Source organism: Bombina bombina, chromosome 1, assembly GCF_027579735.1.
Source record: "Bombina bombina isolate aBomBom1 chromosome 1, aBomBom1.pri, whole genome shotgun sequence".
NCBI classification, from domain to species: domain Eukaryota; kingdom Metazoa; phylum Chordata; class Amphibia; order Anura; family Bombinatoridae; genus Bombina; species Bombina bombina.
Window position 1 is genome coordinate 431,198,077 of NC_069499.1, and position 27,195 is coordinate 431,225,271.

The 27,195-nt window shown below is 37.5% G+C and overlaps 1 protein-coding gene across 1 annotated transcript in view; it reads right to left on the bottom strand.

Moving 5' to 3' along the window:
• GRB14 (growth factor receptor bound protein 14) overlaps positions 1-27,195 on the bottom strand; it is a 171,984-nt gene that overhangs the window by 69,133 nt on the left and 75,656 nt on the right. Inside the window, exons 3-4 of the mRNA XM_053698386.1 lie at positions 18,321-18,442; positions 4,953-5,027 (exon numbers count right to left, since the gene is read on the bottom strand). Of these exons, the coding sequence (XP_053554361.1) occupies positions 4,953-5,027; positions 18,321-18,442 (197 nt within the window). The remainder of the gene's footprint in view (positions 1-4,952; positions 5,028-18,320; positions 18,443-27,195) is intronic.

Below are 27,195 nucleotides of genomic sequence, written 5' to 3' on the forward strand. Positions count from 1 at the left end.
TGTAATGTGTGTGTGTATCTGCATGTATAAGTGTATACTATGTAGTGTCTGTGTATCAGCCTGTATAAGTGTATGCTATGTAGTTTGTGTGTATCTGCATGTGTAAGTGTATGCTATGTAGTGTGTGTGTATCTGCATGTATAAGTGTATGCTATGTAGTATGTGTGTATCTGCATGTATAAGTGTATGCTATGTAGTGTGTGTGTGTATCTGCATGTATAAGTATATGCTATGTAGTGTGTGTGTGTGTCTGCATGAATAAGTGTATGCTATGTAGTGTGTGTGTGTATGCATGTATAAGTGTATGCTATGCAGTGTGTGTGTGTATCTGCATGTATAAGTGTATGCTATGTAGTGTGTGTGTGTGTGTATCTGCATGTATAAGTGTATGCTATGTAGTGTGTGTGTGTATCTGCATGTATAAGTGTATGATATGTAGTGTGTGTGTGTATCTGCATGTATAAGTGTATGCTATGTAGTGTGTGTGTATCTGCATGTATAAGTGTATGCTATGTAGTGTGTGTGTATCTGCATGTATAAGTGTATGCTGTGTAGTGTGTGTGTATCTGCATGTATGAGTGTATGCTATGTAGTGTGTGTGTATCTGCATGTGTAAGTGTATGCTATGTAGTGTGCTACTGTGCATTTTTGCTGACTTTAAAGACCATAATCTAGAATATTAATGGTGAATGCAGAGAGCAGTTTTAAAGAATTTATTATTAAATGTCCAATTAAGATAAAAATATTTAGCAATGTCTTTGCAAAGGCTTATTAAATACATAGCTCACATAGCCATACCAGTGGTTTGAGCTTGTGTTTGATTTGCTGCCTAAGTATATTAAAATATATGACTTTATTTAGAATTTTATTTATATTACTTTGGTCTTATGATTTTTAAGCCCCGCCCACCACATTTTTTCATTTTTTTTGCCGTGGGGGGGGGGGCTGGGTTGTCCCTCTTTTGAATTTTGAAATGTTGGGAGGTATGCGATTGGTAACCTGAGGCTAAGGAAATTCGGCTCCATGGTAGCGCTGTCGTCCTGGATCCGTAAGTGAATTATAAGTCGTTGCTTTTCTGGGACAATCTGTTTCACTACTTTACAGGCCATGATTTAAGAGTGTGCAGCTGCACTATGTGCTCTGATAGCTGGTAGAACTTTTGTTTGGTTATGTGGAGCCTTGGGAATCGTTAATAGGGCGTGCCGTAGCACTAAGAGCCCTTCTTTCTATAGAGCCTTTGTATCATGTTTTACGGAAGGTGTACACCTATGAAATTTTAGTTTATGTGCATTTTGAGGCAGACATGTATAAAGAGTGTGGTAATACCCTGTAATACAGTTTATGATCACAGTTTTTTGTTGGTTTTTTTTTGTCTGTGGGTAGTTCCAATGAATTAGATTTATATATATATATATATATATATATATATATATATATATATATATATATATATATATATATATATACTAACACACACTGGTATAAATTGGATTATATTACTGCTTTGTGTGTGTTACTGATGTAAAGTGTCTATATTTACTAATGGGTGTATTATTGGTAGCCAAGGAGAGTAAAAACAAATCGCTGCATTATTACTGGCAGACAAGGGGATAAATTGCTCTTTATTGTGTTACTAGTAGGTACTGGGAATAAAATTCCAGCTCTTTATTAGTTACCATGAGGAACAAAATACTGCTCTCTGTTGGTTGCAACCAGCAAGTGGGAGTAAAATGCTATATCTGTGTGTATGTCTAGTAACTAGGGATTTTTATATTTATTTATATACAGTTCTTCAGGTGGAGCCTAATAAAGAGTTTTGGGGAGGAGCCATTGCATGACCCATTCTGCCACCTTTCCCTACTGACACGCAGGTTGATTTTTTTTTAGGACAGCTGGCACCCTGCATACAAGCCTACAAGGCCACAATAGCGCTAAACTTGCTACATATAAATTGGAGTGAGTTGTGGGAATAGATAAAAGGTGCAACATAGAATAAAACTTTAACTAATTTAGGTTTATGAACTTGGTGGGGACTAATAAAATGCCTCAGCACAGGTGGGTCAGCTTAGCTGTATATATTCATAAACAGGCCAATCATCACCATTTGAGTCTGTAAGTGTACATGTACGTGCAGGATTCTTGCATCTTCATGAGATATGATTTGGCAAATCAACAGAGATGCAGACAAGAGTATGAAATATACACCAAGATTTAGAGTTTTGCGGCCAAAGGGGTGCATTAGCTACGCGTGTTTTTTTTCTAGCTCTGCTTCCAAACAACGCTGGTATTTAGAGTTCTCTGAAGGGCTGCATTAGGCTCCAAAAAGGGAGCGTTGAGCCTAATTTACCGCCACTTCAACTCTCAATGCCAGCGTTGCTTACGGTAGCGGCTAGCTGGAAAAACGTGCTCGTGCACGATTCCCCCATAGGAAACAATGGGGAAGTTTGGGCTGAAAAAACCTAACACCTGCAAAAAAGCAGCGTTAAGCTCCCAACGCAGCCCCATTGTTTCCTATGGGGAAACACTCTCTAAGTCTGCACCTAACACCCTAACATGTACCCCGAGTCTAAACACCCCTAACCTTACACTTATTAACCCCTAATCTGCCGTCCCCGCTATTGCTGACCCCTGCATTTTATTATTAACCCCTAATCTGCCGCTCCGGACACCGCCGCAACCTACATTATACCTATGTACCCCTAATCTGCTGCCCACAACATCGCCGACACCTATATTATATTTATTAAACCCTAATCTGCCCCCCCAACGTCGCCCCTACCTTACCTACACTTATTAACCACTAATCTGCCGACCGGACCTCGCCGCCACTATAATAAATGTATTAACCCCTAAACCGCCGTACTCCCACCTCAAAAACCCTATAATAAATAGTATTAACCCCTAATCTGCCCTCCCTAACATCGCCGACACCTAACTTCAAGTATTAACCTTTAATCTGCCGACCGGACCTTGCCGCTATTCTAATAAATGTATTAACCCCTAAAGCTAAGTCTAACCCTAACCCTAACACCCCCCTAAGTTAAATATAATTTTAATCTAACGAAATAAATTAAATATTATTAACTAAAGTCTTCCTATTTAAAGGGACAGTCTACACCAGAATTTTTATTGTTTTAAAAGATAGATAATCCCTTTATTATCCATTCCCCAGTTTTGCATAACCAACACAGTTATAATAATATACTTTTAACCTCTGTTATTATCTTGTATCTAAGCCTCTGCAAACTGCCCCTTTTTCAGCTCTTTTGACAGACGTGCAGTCTAGCCAATCAGTGCCTGCTCCCAGATAACTTCACGTGCATGAGCACAGTGTTATCTATATGAAATATGTGAGCTAAAACCCTCTAGTGGTGAAAAACTGTTAAAATGCATCTGAAAAGAGGTAAGCTTCAAGGTCTAAGACATTAGCATATGAATCTCCTAGGTTAAGCTTTCAACTAAGAATACCAAAGGAACAAAGCAAAATTGCTGATAAAAGTAAATTGGAAAATTGTTTAAAATTACATGCTCTAAAGTTTATTTTGGCCTAGACTGTCCCTTTAAAGCTAAATACTTACCTGTAAAATAAACCCTAATATAGCTACAATATAACTAATAATTACATTGTAGCTATTTTAGGATTTATATTTATTTCACAGGCAACTTTGTATTTATTTTAATTAGGTACAATAGCTATTAAATAGTTATTAACTTTTTAATAGCTACCTAGTTAAAATAATTACAGAATTACCTGTAAAATAAATCCTAACCTAAGTTACAATTAAACCTAACACTACACTATCAATAAATAAATTAAATCAATTAACTACAAGTACCTACAATTACTTACAATTAAATAAACTAAACTAAATTACAAAAAAACCCCACTAAATTACAAAAAGTAAAAAAAGATTACAAGAATTTTAAGCTAATTACACCTACTCTAAGCCCCCTAATAAAATAACAAAGCCCCCCAAAATAAAAACATTCCCTACCCTAATTAAAATAGTTAACAGGTAAGTATTTAGTTTTAAATAGGAATACTTTAGTTAATAATATTTAATTTATTTCGTTAGATTAAAATTATATTTATTTTAGGGGGGTGTTAGGGTTAGGGTTAGACTTAACTTTAGGGGTTAATACATTTATTAGAGTAGCGGCGAGGTCCGGTCGGCAGATTAGGGGTTAATACTTGAAGTTAGGTGTCGGCGATGTTAGGGAGGGCAGATTAGGGGTTAATACTATTTATTATAGGGTTTTTGAGGTGGGAGTGAGGCGGTTTAGGGGTTAATACATTTATTAGAGTAGCGGCGAGGTCTGGTCGGCAGATTAGGGGTTAATAAGTGTAGGTAGGTGGCGGCGACGTTGGGGGGCAGATTAGGGGTTAATAAATATTATGTAGGTGTCGGCGATGATAGGGGCAGCAGATTAGGGGTACATAGGGATAATGTAGGTGGCGGCGGTGTGCGGTCGGCAGATTAGGGGTTAAAAAATTTATTAGAGTGGCGGCGATGTGGGGGGACCTCGGTTTAGGGGTACATAGGTAGTTTATGGGTGTTAGTGTACTTTAGAGCACAGTAGTAGTTAAGAGCTTTATAAACCGGCATTAGCCCAGAAAGCTCTTAACTACTGACTTTTTTCTGCGGCTGGAGTCTTGTCGGTAGAGGGTCTACCGCTCACTTCAGCCAAGACTCTAAATACCGGCTTTAGGAAGATCCCATTGAAAAGATAGGATACGCAATTGGCGTAAGGGGATCTGCGGTATGAAAAAGTTGCAGCTTGGAAGTGAGCGTTAGACCCTTTCCTGGCTGACTCTAAATACCAGTGGGCGGTAAAAAGCAGCATTAGGACCCCTTAACGCTGCTTTTGACGGCTAACGCAGAACTCTAAATCTAGGCGTAAGATTTGTAAAAGGTGCATGATAGTTTCATGATGTAAAGTTCTCAACTTACCTTTAATATATCTGCAGTAGCTATTGCACCATTGAGTTCACTTGAATAGGTCACCATTAGATCTGGAAAATAGGCCTGTTAAAATAAAATCATTAAAATGCAAATAACACTTTTAGTACTAAAACTATAATTATTTTTGACTCATTTATTTTATTTTCGAAAATAGAAAAATGTTCAACAGAAATGATATCATCTATTAAATATATTTCAGCTATCCGATAATCTTCTAACTTATTTATTTCAGAAACATAAAACTTTATGCATATTAGCTGTGAATAGCTTTGAAGTTTTAAAGGAATATTAAACACTAAATATGTTTTATGCGCCTCACTCTAATAATGGGTGACACAATTTTAGAACCTAGATTTATCTGCAGGTATTTGAATGATAGTTTTTGCACATGTGCAAACACGTCAGCACTAGAATGCCTTGAAAGCTAGATTTCAACATCATGGCACCCATGACTAGAGGGAGGTGTGGGAAAAGCTCAATACTCTGGGCCAGATTACAAGTGGAGCACAACGTTAATTGCGCTAGAAGTAAGCTTTTTGCACGTGTCGGGTTGCGCCAATATAATGAGTGAAAAGTAAACTGTTTTTGCTTGTGCACTAACCCGACCAGCGCAAATAGCCAGTTAGAATATCACATGCGCGTTCACGTATTACCCCATAGAAGGAAACCTGATTGCATATTCTCCTGTGCGTTAACCCTACATGAAAATATGAATATTTCACATTCCAATGTTCTTCACATAACAGAATATGTTCTATTTATTCATAAATAAATATTTCCACATATATCTGATGTTTTTTGTGTATGTGTGTATATATGAATTATATTTATGTAGAAACTAGATTATGAATCAATAATGCATGCTTATTCCGTAGCAATATTCTTTACAAAGCAAACCAAAATATACCTCTAAAATAAACCTTTACTCACAATAAATACTTGTTAAAATATCACAATAGCTACAAATAACTTAATAAACACCAGAGAAATTTAACTAACATAGCCAATTTATGTACAGTTCTAAGAGAGTTCACAATAATAACACTGACTTTTAAGTCTGGAGTGCAAATTATTTTCTAGCAAATAAAATTATTTAGCATTAATGGGACTAGTTCTAAACTACATCGGACTATGAATATAAACTTAAAATACCAAATATCCCTTTTGAATCACTGGCTGCAATCTAACTATAGCTTTAGAATACCTTTTTTAAAATCTATTAAATATAACATATAGATCAACCATATACATCACCAGATAACCAGTATGAGAATTCAGCTTCCAGAGTTTCTTGTGGGTTATATAAGAAGGATTTAGTCCACTATTGCAAGGATACAGGCCTCAAAATTGTTATCTTTCTTCTGCTAAGAAAGTGTCCCAAAATTTGCAGAGAATATACTTGGCACAGACCTGTGCGTTTCTCTCTCAGTCAAAAAGTTATGCTTCTTTGAGTCTGTCCCTTTGTCTAGTGTGTGTGGGCTCTTATTCAAGATACCCACTCCTCCTTTTCTTTAATCATTCCCACAATAATTTGATAGGCCCTTACCGAAGCTTGTCTCCCATTGGCCCTCGGTGCTGAACATATCATTGGTTATTTGGGAAATGCCTCCCTGAGCAGCCAAATACCTTTTGGTTGCAATACCATATTAATTTCATTAGGGGGCAGCAGACAACCAGAAATGCAGTCTTATCATCAATACTGCTAACAGTTTAATATCTAACTTAAAGTGTTCATTAAATATATAGATAATTTCCAGCATTGATAAATTATATGTCCAATATGTATGGGATTATTTTATAGTATTTACCCTGAGTATTTTCATACTAAACATAGGTATATTACTTATGGTATTTTAAAAGATGCATTTTAAAATCACATTTTCTATGAGAGGATTTAAAAGGATTATAATACCTTCAGTATGGACCCAATTACTTTCTCAGTTAACATCTTAATATCACATATATACCTTGTGAATATCAGCCAGATGTAATTTCATATAGCTATATTTACATTTCAGATAGGAAAACTCTGTATACAGACTTCCTTTAAAGTGGATAATTTGAAACATCCTGGCCTGTAATGTGTATCTAGTCACAGCAGGGTGTTACCCAGCCCAGACCAACTAACAAAGAACTGCAATTTACAGTAATCAAGCTGATACAAACAGCTTCATATATAAATTAATTATTTGGTCTTTTCATATTAAATTATATATATATATATATATATATATATATATATATATAAACAAATAGACTGGCGAACCAGTCTTAGGAGCGTGGTGTCTGTATGAATTTTAGCAAAATAATTGTATTGCTAATGGTACTAATGTAGCTGGAATAGTTCATAACTCACAAGAGTTCATAGAAGCCATAATGCAGGGGTCCGCTCTGCGTATTTATACCCGTAGCCGGCAATCTGTGAGTCTGAATATGAAGTCAAAACCAGCAATACCAGTGCGCTTAAATAAAATCTTAGCTTTTAGAAACTAGCGGTATGTTCACTCACCCACCAAAGATGAAAACGTGAAGAGTCTGCAATCAATTTCGAGCTGTAGTTGGAATAAGCCAGTATCCTAAGGTAGCATACATGTACAGACCGCAAAAGCCTTTCTTCCTGTGCTAGCTCCGTGTGGCGTACCACGTGCTCAGGACCTGGCCAATCCACTTACTCTTGGTGACATCACCGTCAGCTGGGGACTTAGTAGCCAATCAGATGGTACAGTCCTTCTCCGTGTCGAGCAACTTGTATTCAATTCACAAGATGATATCTTCGATGACGTCACCATCAGCTGGGGGACTCAGTGTCCAATCAGATGGTGCGGTCCCGTTGTTGAAAGCTTCTTCCTTTTAAAAGTTTTATATTCGTATCTTGAAGGCACTCTTTGTTAATGGGGGTTGGTGATACAATACCGCTGTTCACAGCCAAATGATATTCTGGGCGCAAGTCCTGGAGGAGGTTATTACTTGGTATCCCATAAACTTGAAAAGTTCTTGTTCTGGGCAAGAGAAGTGGATTCCCCACAATCCACAAAATATAAGACAAAGAAGTATATCCAGAACAGAGAGTTCTGGATATACTTCTTTGTCTTATATATATATATATATATATATATATCACTCTCACACTCTCTCATACTGGTCACTGGAAGTTCAACATGGCACCTCATGGCAAAGAACTCTCTGAGGATCTTAAAAACAAAATTGTTGCTCTACATAAAGATGGCCTAGGCTATAAGAAGATTGCGAAGACCCTAAAACTGAGCTGCAGCACAGGGGGCAAGACTATACAGCAGTTTCACAGGACAGATTCCACTCAGAACAGGCCTCACCATGGTTGACTAAAGAAGTTGAGTGCATGTGCTCAGTGTCATATCCAGAGGTTGTCTTTGGGAAATAGACGTATGAGTGCTGCCAGCATTGCTGCAGAGGTTAAGGGGTGGGGGTCAGCCTGTCAGTGCTCAGACCATATGCCGCACACTGCATCAAATTTGTCTGCATGGCTGTCGTCCCAGAAGGAAGCCTCTTCTAAAGATGATGCACAAGAAAGCCCGCAAACAGTTTGCTGAAGACAAGCAGACTAAAGACATGGATTACTGGAACCATGTCTTGTGGTCCGATGAGACCAACATAAACTTATTTGGATCAGATGGTGTCAAGCATGTGTTGAAGCAACCAAATGAGGAGTACAAAGACATGTGTGTCTTGCCTACAGTCAAGCATGGTGGTGGGAGTGTCATGGTCTGGGCCTGCATGGGTGCTACCAGAACGGGGGAGCTACAATTCATTGACGGAAACATGAATGCCAAAATGTACTGTGACATACTGAAGCAGAGCATGATCCCCTCCCTTCAGAGACTGGGCTGCAGGGCAGTATTTCAACATGATAACGACCCCAAACACACCTCCAAGACGACCACTGCCTTGCTAAAGAAGCTGAGGATAAAGGTGATGGACTGGCCAAGCATGTCTCCAGACCTAAACCCTATTGAGCATCTGTGGGGCATCCTCAAATGGAAGGTGGAGGAGCGCAAGGTCTCTAACATCCACCAGCTCCATGATGTCATCATGGAGGAGTGGAAGAGGAATCCAGTGGCAACCTGTGAAGCTCTGGTGAACTCCATGCCCAAGAGGGTTTAGGCAGTGCTGGAAAATAATGGTGGCCACAAAAAATATTGACACTTTGTGCCCAATTTGGACATTTCCACTTAGGGGTGTACTCACTTTTGTTGACAACGGTTTAGACATTAATGGCTGTGTGTTGAGTTATTTTGAGGGGACAGCAAATTTCCACTGTTATACAGCCTGTACTCACCCTGTACACAGGGGTGTACTCACTTTTGTGAGATACTGTATGTATATATATATATATATATATATATATATATATATATATATATATATATATATAGGAATAGATATTTATAGATACATAGAACATATTTTGCTATGTGAAGAACATTAGAATGTAAAATATTTACAGTAAATGCACTATATAACACTTTAATAAATTTGAATACTGCATTTATATGTTTTTTTCAGATTTTCATCTACTTAACTGTAAAGGGTTTAAATGCATATATATATATATATATATATATATACAGTATATATAGTCAATATATGTGTACATAGTATCAGTGTGTGTGTATATATATATATATGTATATATATATATATATATATATATATATATATATATATATATATCTTTAGACATGTATATGTATGTCTATGTTAAAGCCATTTGCCTTTCTTTATTGTTTCTAATACCTGAGACCTTCAATCTTTGAGTTCTTTTAACTTTTGTGTGCAACACTTTTTTAAAATAATTTGTATTAGATAGTGCTATTATGAGTGTAAGTGTACTTTGCAATGTATTTTTGATGTGTTTTGTGAAGTCACAGTAATTATTCTAAATCGTAATTGTGCTAAAACAATCGAGTTTGCTTTCAACTCATAATACCAGCGGTAAGCCCGACAAGCGCAAACACCCGTGATAAATGCCATGTCACATGCACACAAATGTTTGTGCTCCACTTGTACTCTGTCCTTTTTCATGTAAAATTGATTTATTGTTCAATGTCCCTTTAATACACAAAGCAATACAGCCCTCTGATAAAAAGCACTGCTAGATATAATTCACTGTATAGCTTATAGTCATCACAATGTCTTCAACAAGGTCAATAGCAAATAGCCAAACTTGCTGAACGTTAATAAATTAAAACACATCAGATATTTTGGTTTGTTTCTCATATATTTTTAATATAACTGAATAAAGAAGTGTGGATCAGAATATTTTCTGAGGATGTCATCTTTAAAATACCTATATTGTTTCTCTATAAAATTAAAAAATATGACTACTGGTGCAACTCTTTCATTCCCCATCTCCACATTTAATGCACTGGTTATTTAAAAGCTATGGGAGTTTGGCGTTAGCCGTGAAAACCAGCGTTAGAGGCTCCTAACGCTGGTTTTAGGCTACCTCCGGTATTTGGAGTCACTCAAAAAAGGGTCTAACGCTCACTTTTCAGCCGCGACTTTTCCATACCGCAGATCCCCTTACGTCAATTGCGTATCCTATCTTTTCAATGGGATGTTTCTAACTCCGGTATTTAGAGTCGTGTCTGAAGTGAGCGTTAGAACTCTAACGACAAAACTCCAGCCGCAGGAAAAAAGTCAGTAGTTAAGAGCTTTCTGGGCTAACGCCGGTTTATAAAGCTCTTAACTACTGTACTCTAAAGTACACTAAAGTACACTAACACCCATAAACGACCTATGTACCCCTAAACCGAGGTCCCCCCACATCGCCGCAACTCGATTACATTTTTTTAACCCCTAATCTGCCGACCGCCAACTACGTTATCCTTATGTACCCCTAATCTGCTGCCCCTAACACCGCCGACCCCTATATTATATTTATTAACCCCTAATCTGCCCCCCACAACGTCGCCGCCAGCTACCTACACTTATTAACCCCTAATCTGCCGACCGCAAAGCGCCGCCACCTACGTTATCCTTATGTACCCCTAATCTGCTGCCCCTAACACCGCCGACCCCTATATTATATTTATTAACCCCTAATCTGCCCCCCTCAACGTCGCCTCCACCTGCCTACACTTATTAACCCCTAATCTGCCGAGCGGACCGCACCGCTACTATAATAAAGTTATTAACCCCTAATCCGCCTCACTAACCCTATAATAAATAGTATTAACCCCTAATCTGCCCTCCCTAACATCGCCGACACCTAACTTCAATTATTAATCCCTAATCTGCCGACCGGAGCTCACCGCTATTCTAATAAATGTATTAACCCCTAAAGCTAAGTCTAACCCTAACACTAACACCCCCCTAAATTAAATATAATTTTAATCTAACGAAATTAATTAACACTTATTAAATAAATTATTCCTATTTAAAGCTAAATACTTACCTGTAAAATAAATCCTAATATAGCTACAATATAAATTATAATTACATTGTAGCTATTTTAGGATTAATATTTATTTTACAGGCAACTTTGTAATTATTTTAACCAGGTACAATAGCTATTAAATAGTTAAGAACTATTTAATAGTTACCTAGTTAAAATAATTACAAAATTACCTGTAAAATAAATCCTAACCTAAGTTACAATTAAACTTAACACTATACTATCATTAAATTAATTAAATAAAATACCTACAATTACCTACAATTAAACCTAACACTACACTATCAATACATTAATTAAATACAATATCTACAAATAACTACAATGAAATAAACTAACTAAAGTACAAAAAATAAAAAAGAACTAAGTTCCAAAAAATAAAAAAATATCTACAAACATAAGAAAAATATTACAACAATTTTAAACTAATTACACCTACTCTAAGCCCCCTAATAAAACAAAAAAGCCCCCCAAAATAAAAAATGCCCTACCCTATTCTAAATTACTAAAGTTAAAAGCTCTTTTACCTTACCAGCCCTGAACAGGGCCCTTTGCGGGGCATGCCCCAAGAAGTTCAGCTCTTTTGCCTGTAAAAAAAACATACAATACCCCCCCCCCAACATTACAACCCACCACCCACATACCCCTAATCTAACCCAAACCCCCTTAAATAAACCTAACACAAAGCCCCTGAAGATCTTCCTACCTTATCTTCACCATACCAGGTTCACCGATCCGTCCTGAAGAGCTCCTCCGATGTCCTGATCCAAGCCCAAGCGGGGGGCTGAAGATGTCCATGATCCGGTAGAAGTCTTCATCCAAGCGGGCAGAAGAGGTCTTCCATCCGATTGAAGTCTTCATCCAAGCGGGGCAGAAGAGGTCTTCCATCCGATTGAAGTCTTCATCCAGGCGGCATCTTCTATCGACATCCATCTGGAGCGGAGCGGCAGCATCCTGAAGACCTCCGACGCGGAACATCCATCCTGGCTGACGACTGAACGACGAATGACGGGTTCCTTTAAATTACGTCATCCAAGATGGCGTCCCTCGAATTCCGATTGGCTGATAGGATTCTATCAGCCAATCGGAATTAAGGTAGGAAAAATCTGATTGGCTGATTGAATCAGCCAATCAGATTTAGCTCGCATTCTATTGGCTGATCGGAACAGCCAATAGAATGCGAGCTCAATCTGATTGGCTGATTGGATCAGCCAATCGGATTGAACTTGATTCTGATTGGCTGATTCCATCAGTGTTAGGTTTAATTGTAGGTAATTGTAGTTATTTTATTTAATTAATTTAATGATAGTATAGTGTTAGGTTTAATTGTAACTTAGGTTAGGATTTATTTTACAGGTAATTTTGTAATTATTTTAACTAGGTAGCTATTAAATAGTTCTTAACTATTTAATAGCTATTGTACCTGGTTAAAATAATTACAAAGTTGCCTGTAAAATAAATATTAATCCTAAAATAGCTACAATGTAATTATAATTTATATTGTAGCTATATTAGGATTTATTTTACAGGTAAGTATTTAGCTTTAAATAGGATTAATTTATTTAATAAGAGTTAATTAATTTCGTTAGATTAAAATTATATTTAATTTAGGGGGGTGTTAGTGTTAGGGTTAGACTTAGCTTTAGGGGTTAATACATTTATTAGAATAGCGGTGAGCTCCAGTCGGCAGATTAGGGGTTAATAATTGAAGTTAGGTGTCAGCGATGTTAGGGAAGGCAGATTAGGGGTTAATACTATTTATTATAGGGTTAGTGAGGCGGATTAGGGGTTAATAACTTTATTATAGTAGCGGTGCGGTCCGCTCGGCAGATTAGGGGTTAATAAGTGTAGGCAGGTGGAGGCGACGTTGAGGGGGGCAGATTAGGGGTTAATAAATATAATATAGGGGTCGGCGGTGTTAGGGGCAGCAGATTAGAGGTACATATGTATAACGTAGTTGGCGGTCAGCAGATTAGGGGTTAAAAAAATGTAATCGAGTGGCGGCGATGTGGGGGGACCTCGGTTTAGGGGTACATAGGTAGTTTATGGGTGTTAGTGTACTTTAGAGTACAGTAGTTAAGAGCTTTATAAACCGGCGCCCAGAAAGCTCTTAACTACTGACTTTTTTCCTGCGGCTGGAGTTTTGTCGTTAGATTTCTAACGCTCACTTCAGACACGACTCTAAATACCGGAGTTAGAAAAATCCCATTGAAAAGATAGGATACGCAATTTACGTAAGGGGATCTGCGGTATGGAAAAGTCGCGGCTGAAAAGTGAGCGTTAGACCCTTTTTTGAGTGACTCCAAATACCAGAGTTAGCCTAAAACCAGCGTTAGGAGCCTCTAACGCTGGTTTTCACGGCTAACGCCAAACTCCAAATCTAGGCCGGCGTTAGCTACGCGGGTCCTTACCAACAAAACTCTAACTCTAGCCGCAAGGAAATAAAGCTTTATTAGATTTTATCATTTTACAGATGTGTGTGTTTTACATTGTATTCTACACAGTTTAACAGAAAATGATAACAAAATAAAAAAAAATCTGCAAATTAACTTTAAAAAAAAAAAAAACGAAATAAAGAATGTAAAGAAAAAAACTGTAATTTGCATTGGTTGGGAAGTAATAAGAAGGACTGAAATCTTTACATGTATTGAAGTTTTCAAGGTTTATGAGGGAAACATTTTTTGGAAAAAAAGAATAACAGCACAAAGGAGCTAAAAGTCAAATTTAGAGGTTGGAAGGTTCACAAATAAATTCCATAGGTTGAGTTGTAGATAATTAGTTCAAGAATAATGGGAATATGGCTCAATCAGCCTTGAGGATAACAAACTTTTAGGCAGTCAAATGAGCAGAAAAGATAAAACAGTTATTGTTTATGAATTTTTGTAATGCTGAAATTATCTTTATTATGATTAAAATAAAGATTAACCCTTTCATTCCCCATCTTCACATTTAATTCCTTATGTGTTCTTAAATAATTAATTCATGACTCGGTTATAACATACAAAAAAATTTAAACAACTTTTAAATTACTTCTATTATCTAATTTGCTTAATATTCTTGGTTTCCTTTGTTGAAGGAGCAGTAATGCACTAGTGGGAACTAGCTGAAAGCCAATGACAAGAGGCAAATATGTGCAACCATCAATCAGCAGCTTCTGAGCCTACCTAGGTATATTAACAAAGAAAATAAAACCAATCAGATAATATAAATAAATTGGAAAGTTGTTTAAAGGGCCAGTAAACCTAGCAAATAATGTTATATAGTTCTGCACATTGTGCAAAATTATATAACATTAGCTTAGCGCCAGGTTTCTAAAGCAAATTGTTAGATAGATATTTAGCAAAGAAAACAGAATGCCGCTCCTGGCTCTACTGAGTGGGTTTGTTTTCTTCTACTAAGTGCATTGCGGGCATGCTGTCTAGTCACAGCGCACCCGATCGCGCTATTAAACTCAATGTAGCTCGCTCCCGCTCTGGTCTGGTAGTGGGAGCGAGCTACATTGAGTTTAATATTGGGCCAGCTGTGATTAGAAAGCATGCCCAGATGCGCTTAGGAGAAGAAAACAGACCCAATCAGTAGAGCCAGGAGCGGCGTTCTGTTTTCTTTGCTAAATATCTATCTAACAATTTGCTTTAGAAACCCGGCACTAAGCTAATGTTGTATAATTCTGCACTATGTGCAGAATTATATAACATTATTTGCTAGGTTTACTGGTCCTTTAAAATGGTATGCTCTATCTGAATCATAAAAGAAAAAAATTGGTTTCATGTCCCTTTAAATGATCATCTCTCAGTTACTTCAGAATCCAATTACATTTTTTTACTTTAGTTCTACATCTCCCCTTTCACAAACATTAACAATCATCACCTTTCTCAGTTTATGGTTCTCTACATTTTTTTATTCCATTTGAATTTCTTATTTCTTTTCCATGTCTTCCCTTCCCAGTTTCCATCTTTTTCATATATTTTACCTTTTAATCTATCATGACACAATATTCATTTTTTGTGATGCTCTAATTTTTCTCTCTCTACACTTTCTAAATTCACACATGTATCTTTCTTTCCCTTGACACCCTCATTCATTGTTATTTTGCATCTAATATTTTTTTCATCCTATGTATGCTTGGTCTCCATCTCCCCATCATGCCACATCTCTATCCTGTAGTACTTCCATAATACTGTAAGAAAATTTTTACGGCTGCACAGATCACAGAACTCACTTCCAAAGTCCGTCCTGGGTCTATGACGTCACCCGCTTTAGCGGCTGCATAATCCTCCGTTGTAGGGATCCTCAATCCAGGTAAGGTGCAGGGCTCAAGTGTGCATGAACCAACCGCACAAAATGGTACAGGAAAAATGAAAAGAGCCGCACTAAGTTCAAATTCCAAACTCTGCAAGTTTATTGCATGATAACAAGAAAAACAAACACAGCAAAAAAGATGTCTGACGCGTTTCCCGCCCTCTAGTGGCGCTTCATCAGAGACATATTGAACATGTACACAGCCCATCCTTATATCAGGCAAAAATTCATCCATTCATCAATATGGTGTTATATTCAGTGGAATGTTATATTGTGCCTATCTATAATAAGAAGTATGCATAATAATACAATAAAATAAGATTGTTCAAATGAATAGCATTAGGTAGATATATTTAACATCCTATTTTACATCCTATATTTGGTGTTCATGTATATAGTATACTGCATATGGGATATTTTAGGTATACGGTTGTTCACAGTTGATATTGCTGTTATAGTGAGATATATGAATATGCTGTCACATGCATGCGCACAATGACACATTGACCATATTGATGAATGGATGGGACAAATTGTGCCTTAATATATCTTATATAAAAAAGTTTTTTAACAATAATGGTGTGTGATTGTGCATTTGCACGTGTCGGTATAGGAGTTGATTGTAGGCATTCTAAGTTAGCTGGTAATCAAATATTACATACTACATGTAGTGTCCTTTTTTCTTGAAATGTGTTCTTGCAATGTTCATTTTGAATAATACCTCTTATAATGGTCAAAAATCCTAAATAGAATGATGTGTACTAGTACAGGGACAGCACTGTAAATGAGATGTACTTTGTTCGGTTTTTATATTTATTTGTTGTTTTTCACTGTACTTTTTATTTCTTTAAATTGAGTCAAGTGTGGGCAAATTTGTGGGCAATTTTTGCCTGATATAAGGATGGGCTGTGTACATGTTCATTATGTCTCTGATGAAGCGCCACTAGAGGGTGGGAAACGCGTCAGACACCTTTTTTGCTATGCTTGTTTTTCTTGTTATCATGCAATAAACTTGCAGAGTTTGGAATTTGAACTTAGTGCAGCTCTTTTCATTTTTCCACTTCCATAACACTCCCTGCCTCCTCCCTAACACCAGGACTACAGACTGTTATTATGTAGTCATTGCTTCATCTAGTGCCCAGTCTTTATTATTTTATTTGTACTTAAGCAGCAATACCACATGTATTATAGGGTTACTGAATGCCCTAAGCAAAACAATAGTGAGAAAAGTATAATGAGAGAAAAGTGACAACATGTATAGCTACTAGCTTAAAGGGATACTAAACCCAAAATGTTTCTTTTGTGATTAAGATAGAACATGCAATTTTAAGCAACTTTCTAATTTGCTTCTATTATCAAATTTTCTTCATTCTCTTGCTATCTTTATTTGAAAAGCAGGAATGTAAAGCTTAGAAACCGGCCTATTGTTGGTTAAGGACTTGGGGAGAATTTGCTGATTGGTGGCTAAATGTAGCTACTGATAAGCAAGTGCTATCCAGGGTGCTGAAGCTAAATGGGCCAGATCCTAAGCTTTACATTCCTGCTTTTCAAATAAAGATAGCAAGAGAACAAAGAAAATTGATAATAGGAGTATACTAGAAAGTTGCTTAAAACTGCATACTCTATCTAAATCACAAACTAAAAAAATTGGGTTTAGTATCCCTTTAATTCTTTATTCAGTATGCCAGCAAAGTGCATCAATCATTTGTTACAGCACTGAGTGGCCATAGAGGCAAGCAACCACAATGTTAGGAGGTATACAGCTGTCTTATAATCCTGCCTTTGCATTAGTGTGGCATATTGGCTATTTTACCCTACACCTGTGAACCTATTCAATTGGCAAATCGCTCCTATCATTATTAAATCATCACTATAATTAAATAATTACTTAAAACAATTATGGCTGTATAAAGTAATGTTAAATCATGTCATGGTTTAATATTCATTTTGTTAAATGCTAATTGTTGTAGTTAAATAGTTATGCTACTGGTGGTGGTTTAATATAGAGAATATAGTGTGCTTAGTATATTGCCTGCATATAGAGTCTAGCCTTTTTCTATCTACTGCTTTGGTGGGCTATAGCCAACATGCTTCTTAATACAAAATGTCATATGATCTCATATAACTTTATTTCAGTATTCCTCATTCCAGTATAGTACATGAAAGTAATACACCTGGATGTATTGTCTGTGCGATCTTGTGATAATAAGGAATCCAAAAACTCACCTTAAACTTAAAAAATATTCTCTCTATAAGTTATTAAAGCAAAACAGACCCTAATTTTAATTACTGCCCAAGAAAGTCAGCAATGTGTATATGATAGAAGATAGATGTTTCAATAGCTGATGGTGAGAATGAAATCTTTACAAATGGTCAGGTTAATAATATAGGAGTAATGTGGGCATCAATAATGATTTCAGCCAAATCTAATTTTTTAAATTATTTACATTCCAATGACTAGACAAAGCTCAGAAACAAACTCAAGAAATGACAACATATCTTCTCTTTGAACATACTGGTGCCTTTATATAACCCAGACTTCTTATTTAACAATTTAGCATAATATTATTCAATAAATATCTAATATGCGAAGCAGGTTTCTTGCACTTTGTTCATCTTACCTGGGGATTTTTGAAAAATGCGTATTTTGCATAATATTTCCTAAAGTACAGTCTGCAATCTTCTTCCATGTCCCACTTTGACTGCATTTCAATCACCATTTCATGGTCTTCTATAATTCTTTCTAGAATAAATATATCTGGTTTACTAATATAGGAATTTACCTCTCAATTAAAAAGTCATGTAAATAACATATAATGTTAGAGGAAATTGGCAAAGTTATTCTCCTATGTTCATCTTAATAATGAATATACTGTCAGATTAAAAAAGAAAATGATAAAACCTAACAATTAAAGGGACAGTCTACTTGAAACATTGTATTGTTTAAAAGATACATAATCCCTTTATTACCCATTCCCCAGTTTTGCATAACCAACACACTTATATTATTACACTTGTTACCTCTCTGATTATCTTGTATCTAAGCTTCTGCAGACTGCCCCCTTATCTCAGTTCTTTCGACAGACTACGATTTAAGCCAATCAGTGCGGATTCATAAATAACTCCATAGGAATGAGCACAATGTTATGTTTAAGACACAAATGAACTAGCACTGTCTAACTGTCAAAATGCACTGAGATAAGAGGCAGCCTTCAACGGCTTAGAAATCCATTTCTGAGCATACCTATGGTTTAGCTTTTAACAAAAAATACCAAGAGAGCAAAGAAAATTTTATGATAAAAGTAAAATGGAAAGTTTAAAATTCCACTCCCTATCTGATTCATAAAAGTCTAATTTTGACTGGACTATCCCTTTAATAATACTTTTTATTTATGGACTAAGCATTTCACATCATTAAATAAAGGGTTCAGAGCTTTTTAAAAGAGAAGAAACTATATCAGTTAGGTTAATTTCACCAGGATCCATATGGAAAATATTTTTTCTAGAACAATGTACCGAAAACATACATTTAATTCCTGTTCAAATTTATCTTTTGAAAATATTAGATCTTTCCTCTGGCATACTCATAAAATATTTACATAAGGGCGTATAAGGTGCAGTCATCCACGAATTACGGCCACGTAATGGAATTCTTTGCAAGATAAAATTTCTTAAATAGAGTTACAGTAAAATGTTTAAATTCATTAACTGTCAATGCAACCTACGTCTCATTAATTCTAATCTAATTGTAGAGTCTGTTCACTTAAATGGATTATGTACTATACAATTTTGTTTACTTTAATGTGTTTCAAATAAAACTGCAGAGTAGTAAATTCATGGAAAATTGGTACTTGTTTATATTTTTGTATTTGAAATAGATGGTTTTGCTCATTAACCCCTTCGATACGGAAATTTCAGAGAAAAACTTGCCCAAAGTACCAGAGAATTTTTAGAATTTTTGTCTATCACTCCATTTAAACAGAAATGAAGGTTTTTTTTTATTGACCTAGAAAAATATTTAATTTTTTTTAGTAGACAACCCAAGGAATTGATCTAGGCCTTTTTGATATAGTTCATGCCACCGTGTTGCAGCCAAATGCAATCATACTAAAAAAATCATTACATTTTTGTGCATGCATAAGACAAAAAGTTGTAAAAGCTTCTCTGGGATCCCCTTTGCTCAGAAGTAGCAGAAATGCATTGCTTTGCCAATGCTATCTGTAATTAGAAAGCTGCTAATTGCGGATGTGCACCACACTTCTATTCTCGGCAGTGAAGGGGTTAATCAGGTAGCTTGTAAAGTTAATTTTAGCTGAGTGTAGAGATTGCCCTCCCACCCCTTATAAATACCTGACCCCTCTAAACAGCACTCTTTGCTCCCTAATCCACTATTGGTCACCACGAAGTTAGATACTGGCAGACAGTATGCAGTTTAAGGGCATTTTTTGTTCTTAATTATTTTTTTTTACTATAGGGATCGTTCCTTAACCTTTCTACCTCCCTTTGAAACAGCTCTCTAACCCTCCCCGTCTCACTAGAAGTACCCATCTTAGATACTGGCTGCTGGCTGCCAGTACCCAATTTGTAGTAGTTATATTATCTTTTTTAAATTATTTATTAGTTTAAAAAATGTCTGTAGTGCCGAGATTCACCCTTCCCCCAAGTGATTGTCACTAGGGACCCCACTCCCTTTGTTACATCCTGTTTCTGTAGTGAAGTGGCCAATCTCTCCCCCTCCCTCACCAAAGAATGTTTCTGTAGCACTCCTCCCTTCTGAGAAATGACACCTGCCTTCCTCCTTCCCTCCCATACCATCCATAGCATCATTGCAAGCCGATAGAGACAGTGTCACAGAGTGTTACTGTGTATATTGGCAATCTAACTTCATATGGTAATGTAAAAAAAATTAGTCCATACCATAAGATGGCAGATGCTTACTGCCTCTGGCTGTAGTCTCCACTGTCAAAGCTGACAGCAAGGATCGCTGCATGAGCCATCCTGTTGGACGTAGGTACTACTCTGGGTACACTGAGCAAAATACTCTGCCCATAAAAAGTGGAGTAAGCACATGTCCATACAAAATGGACTAAGCCTGCAAGTAAAGTAGGCCTGCTAATGTTATATATTTTATGTATTGAAACGCTAATTATGGATGAGGGGTTGAATAAGAACAACCAGCTATTTCAGATACAAAATGGCTCTCTCCCTCCTTCCCCAAACTGGGAGATAATTTAGTGCTTTGTCTTCTATTTATATAGCTTTTCTACATAGGAAGCATTTGTAACTCATATTTTTAGTATAGGTCGGGCAACAAGCAAAACTAGGTATTTAAAATAAAAATAAAGTTAGAGGTTTGCAAACAAATACACTCCAGAAGGTAAAGGGGATCATTCGAAACACATGAAAGGGGAGAACATTTTAACGTACAATGTCCCTTTAAGCACAATACCCTCCAAATGTATTAATAATATAGAAATATTGAAATGAACAAAAAGTATTAAAATGCGGGAGATGCTGTTATATAATCTCTCCAAATGTAGACCTTTCTCTTGTGAGGATGTGTAAAAGTGGGGCCAGTAACAAGCCTACCATAAGTTGTACAGCCCAAACAACGGAAGACCCCAGGCTTCTTAATGTCCAGCTATGTTGATTTTTTGTAACATTGTATGGGGTCACTTTTGACCAAAAAGTCTTGCAACGATCTGGCCCTTTTATATCCAATACGTGGGGGTGTCATCTGAAATAGAGGTAAGGCTTTATCAGTCTTAACAATATCTCAATGCTTACTGATAGTGTCTGACAGTACTCTCTTATCACCGGTATAAGTCGTGAGAAATGTCATTCTGTTGGTCTCTGAAGTTCTCACATGTTCTTGATCTTCAAAGAGTTGTGTACACTGAGTTTCCAAAAGTTTTGTGCAATAGTTACGTGCCTGAAAATGCTGCATCATTTCCACAAGTGGTACATCCCAGTTCGTTTCTTCGGTGTTGTTCCTTAGTACTCTTAATAGTTGTGACTTTGGTAAAGCTTTTTTTAGTGCCGGAGGATAGCAACTGGTGAAATGTGAAAAAGTGCATTGTTGTCAGTTTCCTTGCGGAAAAGGGTAGATTGTAGCTTATCACCATTTTTATAAAGCCGTACATCAAGAAATTCGATCTGTACTTTATCATACTGCATTTTAAACTTTAGTTATTGGTGGAATTTAATTGAAGAAACCATGTTTCCAGATCATCCTAGGTCCCCATCCACAGCAAGAAGAGATCATCAATATATCTCCTAAAAAAGTGATCTTGTCTACCTCAAACAGATTTGTTTCGAATTCCTCGAAAAAGGACATAAATAAATTAGCGTAGGATGGAGCCACATTGGACCCCATCGCTGTCCCTATTAACTGCAGGTAGAATTAATGTTCAAATCTGAAATAGTTTGTCTTTAAACAAACTTCCAGAAAGTGTAGTAAGACCTCTGAGGGTAGTCCCACTTATGGGTACCTTGCTAGTTGGAAAGCAATGGCCTGTAGACCCTCCAGGTGAGAAATCAATGTATAAAGGCTCTTCATTATTGTATGCCCCCTAGTTGCTATGACAACCATTACTTTTTCTTTCAGCTACTATTTTTTGTAAATTTTATGTAGCAGTATAAGTGGAGGTATACTCTTATTTTGAAGGTGACATCGGCTTAATCCACATTAGATGTTTTTTGAGACTTTGTGAGATTTTCTGTTTTTTGTTTACATTTACTGTGTATTCAGTTGGTCGCCATTTTCTTTAATAATTACCGTTTTTTGTCTCTTTGGATATTTCTTTGTATGACTGTGAGTTGGCTTCATTTGTCCCATTGCCAACATTGACTTATTCCGTATATGTTTGGGAGTGCCTATTACCATGGTAACCGCTTTAGTTCGTATGTGACATATGAAGCTACACTTAGACATCTTTGCATGTGTTATCTGTATCATATAGATTGTATCTTTTCCTGCGTTAGTAGTATGCTGTTATGCTGTAATTATGCTCATTGTTTTTAATATTTTTCACAATAGGTTACGTATCTGCAGACTCACGCTGCCTTGGATGATGACGCCCACGTTGGGGGCAATTATACTAGGGAGAACGTGGCATCCTGCAGAGTTCACGATGTGTTATATCTTTGGTGTTGGGTAAGTGCTAATGTACACTGTTTGTCTGAGGACTGGTCATTTTGACTCGAAAACGTTCACATAATAAAGTGACAAAACTTCCTATAAGAAGACCTTTGGAGTGCGCTTTCTCTTTGGTTATATATATATATATATAAGTATTTTTAAATATATTTTTATATATGATACCTCCCAAACAGCTGTCTTCCCTCCCTCTTACCCTCTGGTCAATGCCATCTTTGCTAATGCCAGTCTGCCAATAACATTTTATGCATTTTTTTTTCTGAAGTACAGGGATCCCCCCCAAAACTCCTCCTTCCTTCTGCAAATGATCGCCATTTTAAAAAAAAAAAAATCTGTAGTGTATTGACTCACCTCTCCCTGTCCCCTCCAAGATCATTTGTGAGAGTGTAGGTACCCCTCCCCTCTCCTTCGATGAGCTACCCGCCCAACTCCTTCTTTCCCTTCCATTGCTCCCAAAAGCAACACCACATTATCAATACAGACAGTGACACTGTCTGTGTCACTGTCTGTATCAATTGGTGATCTGGCTTCAAATGATAAGGGAGCATGATCAGTGCTCCCGTACCATATGAAAGCAAATTTCTTTTGCAACTAGCTGTGGACCCCATTGTCAAAGCTGACAGCAAGGACTGCAGCATGCGCCACAGTTTTGGATATAGGTACTACATTAACATAGTACACTGGGAAAAGTACTGTGTGACACAGGATAGGTCCATCTGTTATTATTTTTGCCTCCAATGATGCCAATCATGAGGAATTCGTAAAGACTCTATTACTCTTGTGAGATATCTCAACTCACTGTTGTATCTTGGCATTGCAAAGTTGTCAACGTTGCCATAATTATCTTTTCTTTTTTTTCAAGATTTGATTTTTTATTATGTTAGTGTTTTATTTTACCTGCTTGCTTTGAAAGAGTTCTCATGGTGCCAGTATCCTTTATAGTGGAACAAGTTCTACGTGTCAAGAGTGAACGGTTACGAGATAGATGATACTTCATTGATTATTACAGTTACTCAGTCACATGTTGTGGTAAATATTACCTGTGAGATATTAGGCCCAAATGTTTTGATGAATCTGGGCCATCGAGTATTTCAGATGAAAATATTTGAACAATGGGATGATATCAGTGAGGAAACAAAAAAAATACAAGAAAACATAAATTATGCTTACCTGAAAATTTAATTTCCATCCGTGGGAGGAGAGTCCACTGCTTCATTCATTACTTGTGGGAATTAAGATGCTGGCCACCAGGAGGAGGCAAAGACACCCCAGCCAAAGGCTTAAATACCTCCCCCACTCCCCTCATCCCCTAGTCATTCTGCCAAGGGAGCAAGGAACAGTAAGATAAATATCAGGGTATAAATGGTGCCAGAAGATTAAAATTAAATTTAGGTCCGGCCACCGGAGATATGGGCGGGGCAGTGCACTCTCCTCCCACAGATGGAAATTAAATTATCAGGTAATCATAATTTATGTTTTCCATCCTAATGGGAGGAGAGTCCACTGCTTCATTCATTACTTGTGGGAACAAATACCCAAGCTCTAGAAGACACTAAATGAAAAAAACGGGAGGGCAAAGGAAGGCGGACCCTAAACTGAGGGCACCACAGCCTGCAGAACCTTTCTCCCAAAAGCTACTTCCGCCAAAGCAAAAACATTAAATTTATAAAATTTTGCAAAAGTATGTAAGGAAGACCAGGTGGCCGCCTTACAAATCTGCTCCATAGAGGCCTCATTCTTAAAGGCCCAAGAAGAAGCCACAGCTCTAGTTGAGTCAGCCATAATCCTCTGAGGAGGCTTGTGTCCCGCTGTCTCATATGCCAGATGGATCATACCCCTCAACCAAAAGGATAGAGAAGTGGCAGAGTGTCATGAACTCCTCAGTTCCACCTTAACTTATGTTACTACATCTCACATAGCTTTTTGACCTTCGTCCTAGGACATATGCAACTGATAGGTCCAAGGTTCTAACCATACTCTCCTATCTCAGGGGAGAACCCAGGGCCTGGGCCGACTCCTTTTATGAGACCCAGGACCCCATTCTAAATTCCCTGGATGCTTTCCTAAAGGCATTATCAGGCCTCTACGATGACCCCTACTGTCCAATAACTGCAGAAAGTAAACTTAGGAACTTATAGCAGTCCAAAGCACCGGTAAAAGAGTACATTACCAGATTTAGAATCTGGGCTAGAGATTCCCTCTGGAATGAGGTGTCTCTAAAAAAACAATACCGTCTCGGACTTGCAGAGGAGATTAAGGATGAGCTCGCCAGGATTGGTATACCGGATCGTCTTGACGACCTTTATGCCCTCACGATTACAATTGACAGACGCCTTAGAGAGAGGAAGCAGGAAAGAAGCCCATCTACAGCACCAGTTCGCAGGGTACTGCCAACTCCTCCAACCGTTGGTCCCCCGTCCGACCAACCCATGGACATCAGTTTTATTAGGGGTCCACTTACCCCGCAGGAAAAGGCTAGACGCCGAACTGCGAATTTATGTATGTACTGTGCAGGTACTGGTCATGCAGTTAAGGAGTGCCCTCTATTACTAAAGCAGAAGATAGGTAAGATCCGTAACATAAAACATTGTTTCCACACAAAAACCACTGCTACAGCTTACCTTACCATTCCCTTGCTTTTGCAGTGGGACCGACACAGGATAGAGTGTAATGCCATCATCGATACAGACGCTTGTGCCAACTTTATTGATTTACGTTTGGTTGAATTAAATAAAATACCCTTTCAGTTTAAAAGCACACCTTTGCCTATAAAGTCATTGATGGTTCGCATTTAGCATCTGGTCCAGTGTCTCAACAGACTATTCCTTTACTCGTTTCCTCTCCACCTGGTCACACTGAAACTATCTCCTTTGACATTATTTCTTCTCCCATTTACCCTATTGTTCTGGGAATCACTTGGCTTCAACTACACCAACCTGTGGTACATTGGGATACCCTCACCATTTCATTCTCCTCTCCCTACTGTGTCTCAACTTGTTTTCCAAACACTCACTTGTTCACTACTTCCTCATCTCCTATTCCTACACAATATCTTGACTTTTCTGCTATCTTTAATAAAACAGAAGCCGAGTTGTTGCCCCCACATAGGCCTTACGATTGCCCCATAGACTTACTTCCCGGGGCAACCATTCCCTATGGCCACATCTATCCTCTTTCTAGACCTGAATTGGCTCATTTAAAAACCTATATAACTGATAATCTAAAAAAAGGTTTTATTCGCCCTTCCACCTCCCCTGCCGGCATTTTTTTCGTGAAAAACAAGTATGGGTCTTTACATCCGATAATAGATTATCGGGAATTAAACAAGCGTACTAAAAAGAACAGGTACCCTTTGCCTCTCATTCCCGAGTTAATTGAGAGGTTAAGAGGCGCCACTATTTTTACTAAACTTGATCTTAGGGGCGCCTACAACCTTGTAAGAATAAGGTCCGGAGATGAGTGGCTGACTGCATTTAGGACCAGGTATGGTCTTTTCGAATATACAGTTATGCCATTCGGGTTGTGTAATGCTCCGGCAACATTCCAGAATTTCATTAATGATATCTTTAGGGACATCCTCGACACTTTCCTGGTGGTCTATCTAGACGATATTCTTATCTATTCTTCCTCTTTCTCTGAACATGTCAAACACGTCAGGTTAGTGTTATCCAGATTACAGACACATAAGCTGTATGTCAAGTTAGAGAAGTGTCTCTTCCATGTAAATGAAGTATCATTTCTTAGCTATCGCATTAGCAATAGCAGGATATCTATGGAGGATAGTAAAATCTCTGCCATCACCACTTGGCCTATACCTTCCAACATAAAAGAAGTCCAGCGGTTTTTAGGCTTCGCCAATTTTTACAGGTGCTTTATCTGCAATTTTGCAGCCATTGCTAGGCCACTCACTAACCTGACTAGGACCTCTAAGCCATTCATCTGGACTCCAGAAACTCAAAAGGCATTTGAACTCCTTAAATCTCTATTTGTCACTTCCCCAGTACTGCACATTCCCAACAGCAAAACACAATACGTATTGGAAGTGGATGCATCCGAATACGCCATCGGATCTATTCTATCCCAGAGACTCTTACCAAAAGATCCTTTGCACCCAGTGTGTTACTTCTCCAGACTCCTTACACCTGCTGAACTCAACTATCCAGTGGGGGAAAAGGAGCTTCTCGCAATTAAGACTTCATTTGACCAGTGGAGACATTTGTTGGAGGGCGCAGAACATCCAATAGTAATTTATACGGACCATAAAAACCTACAATATCTTCAAACTAGTCGTACTTTGTCAGCTAGTCAGCTCAGGTGGAGCTTGTACTTTTCACGAT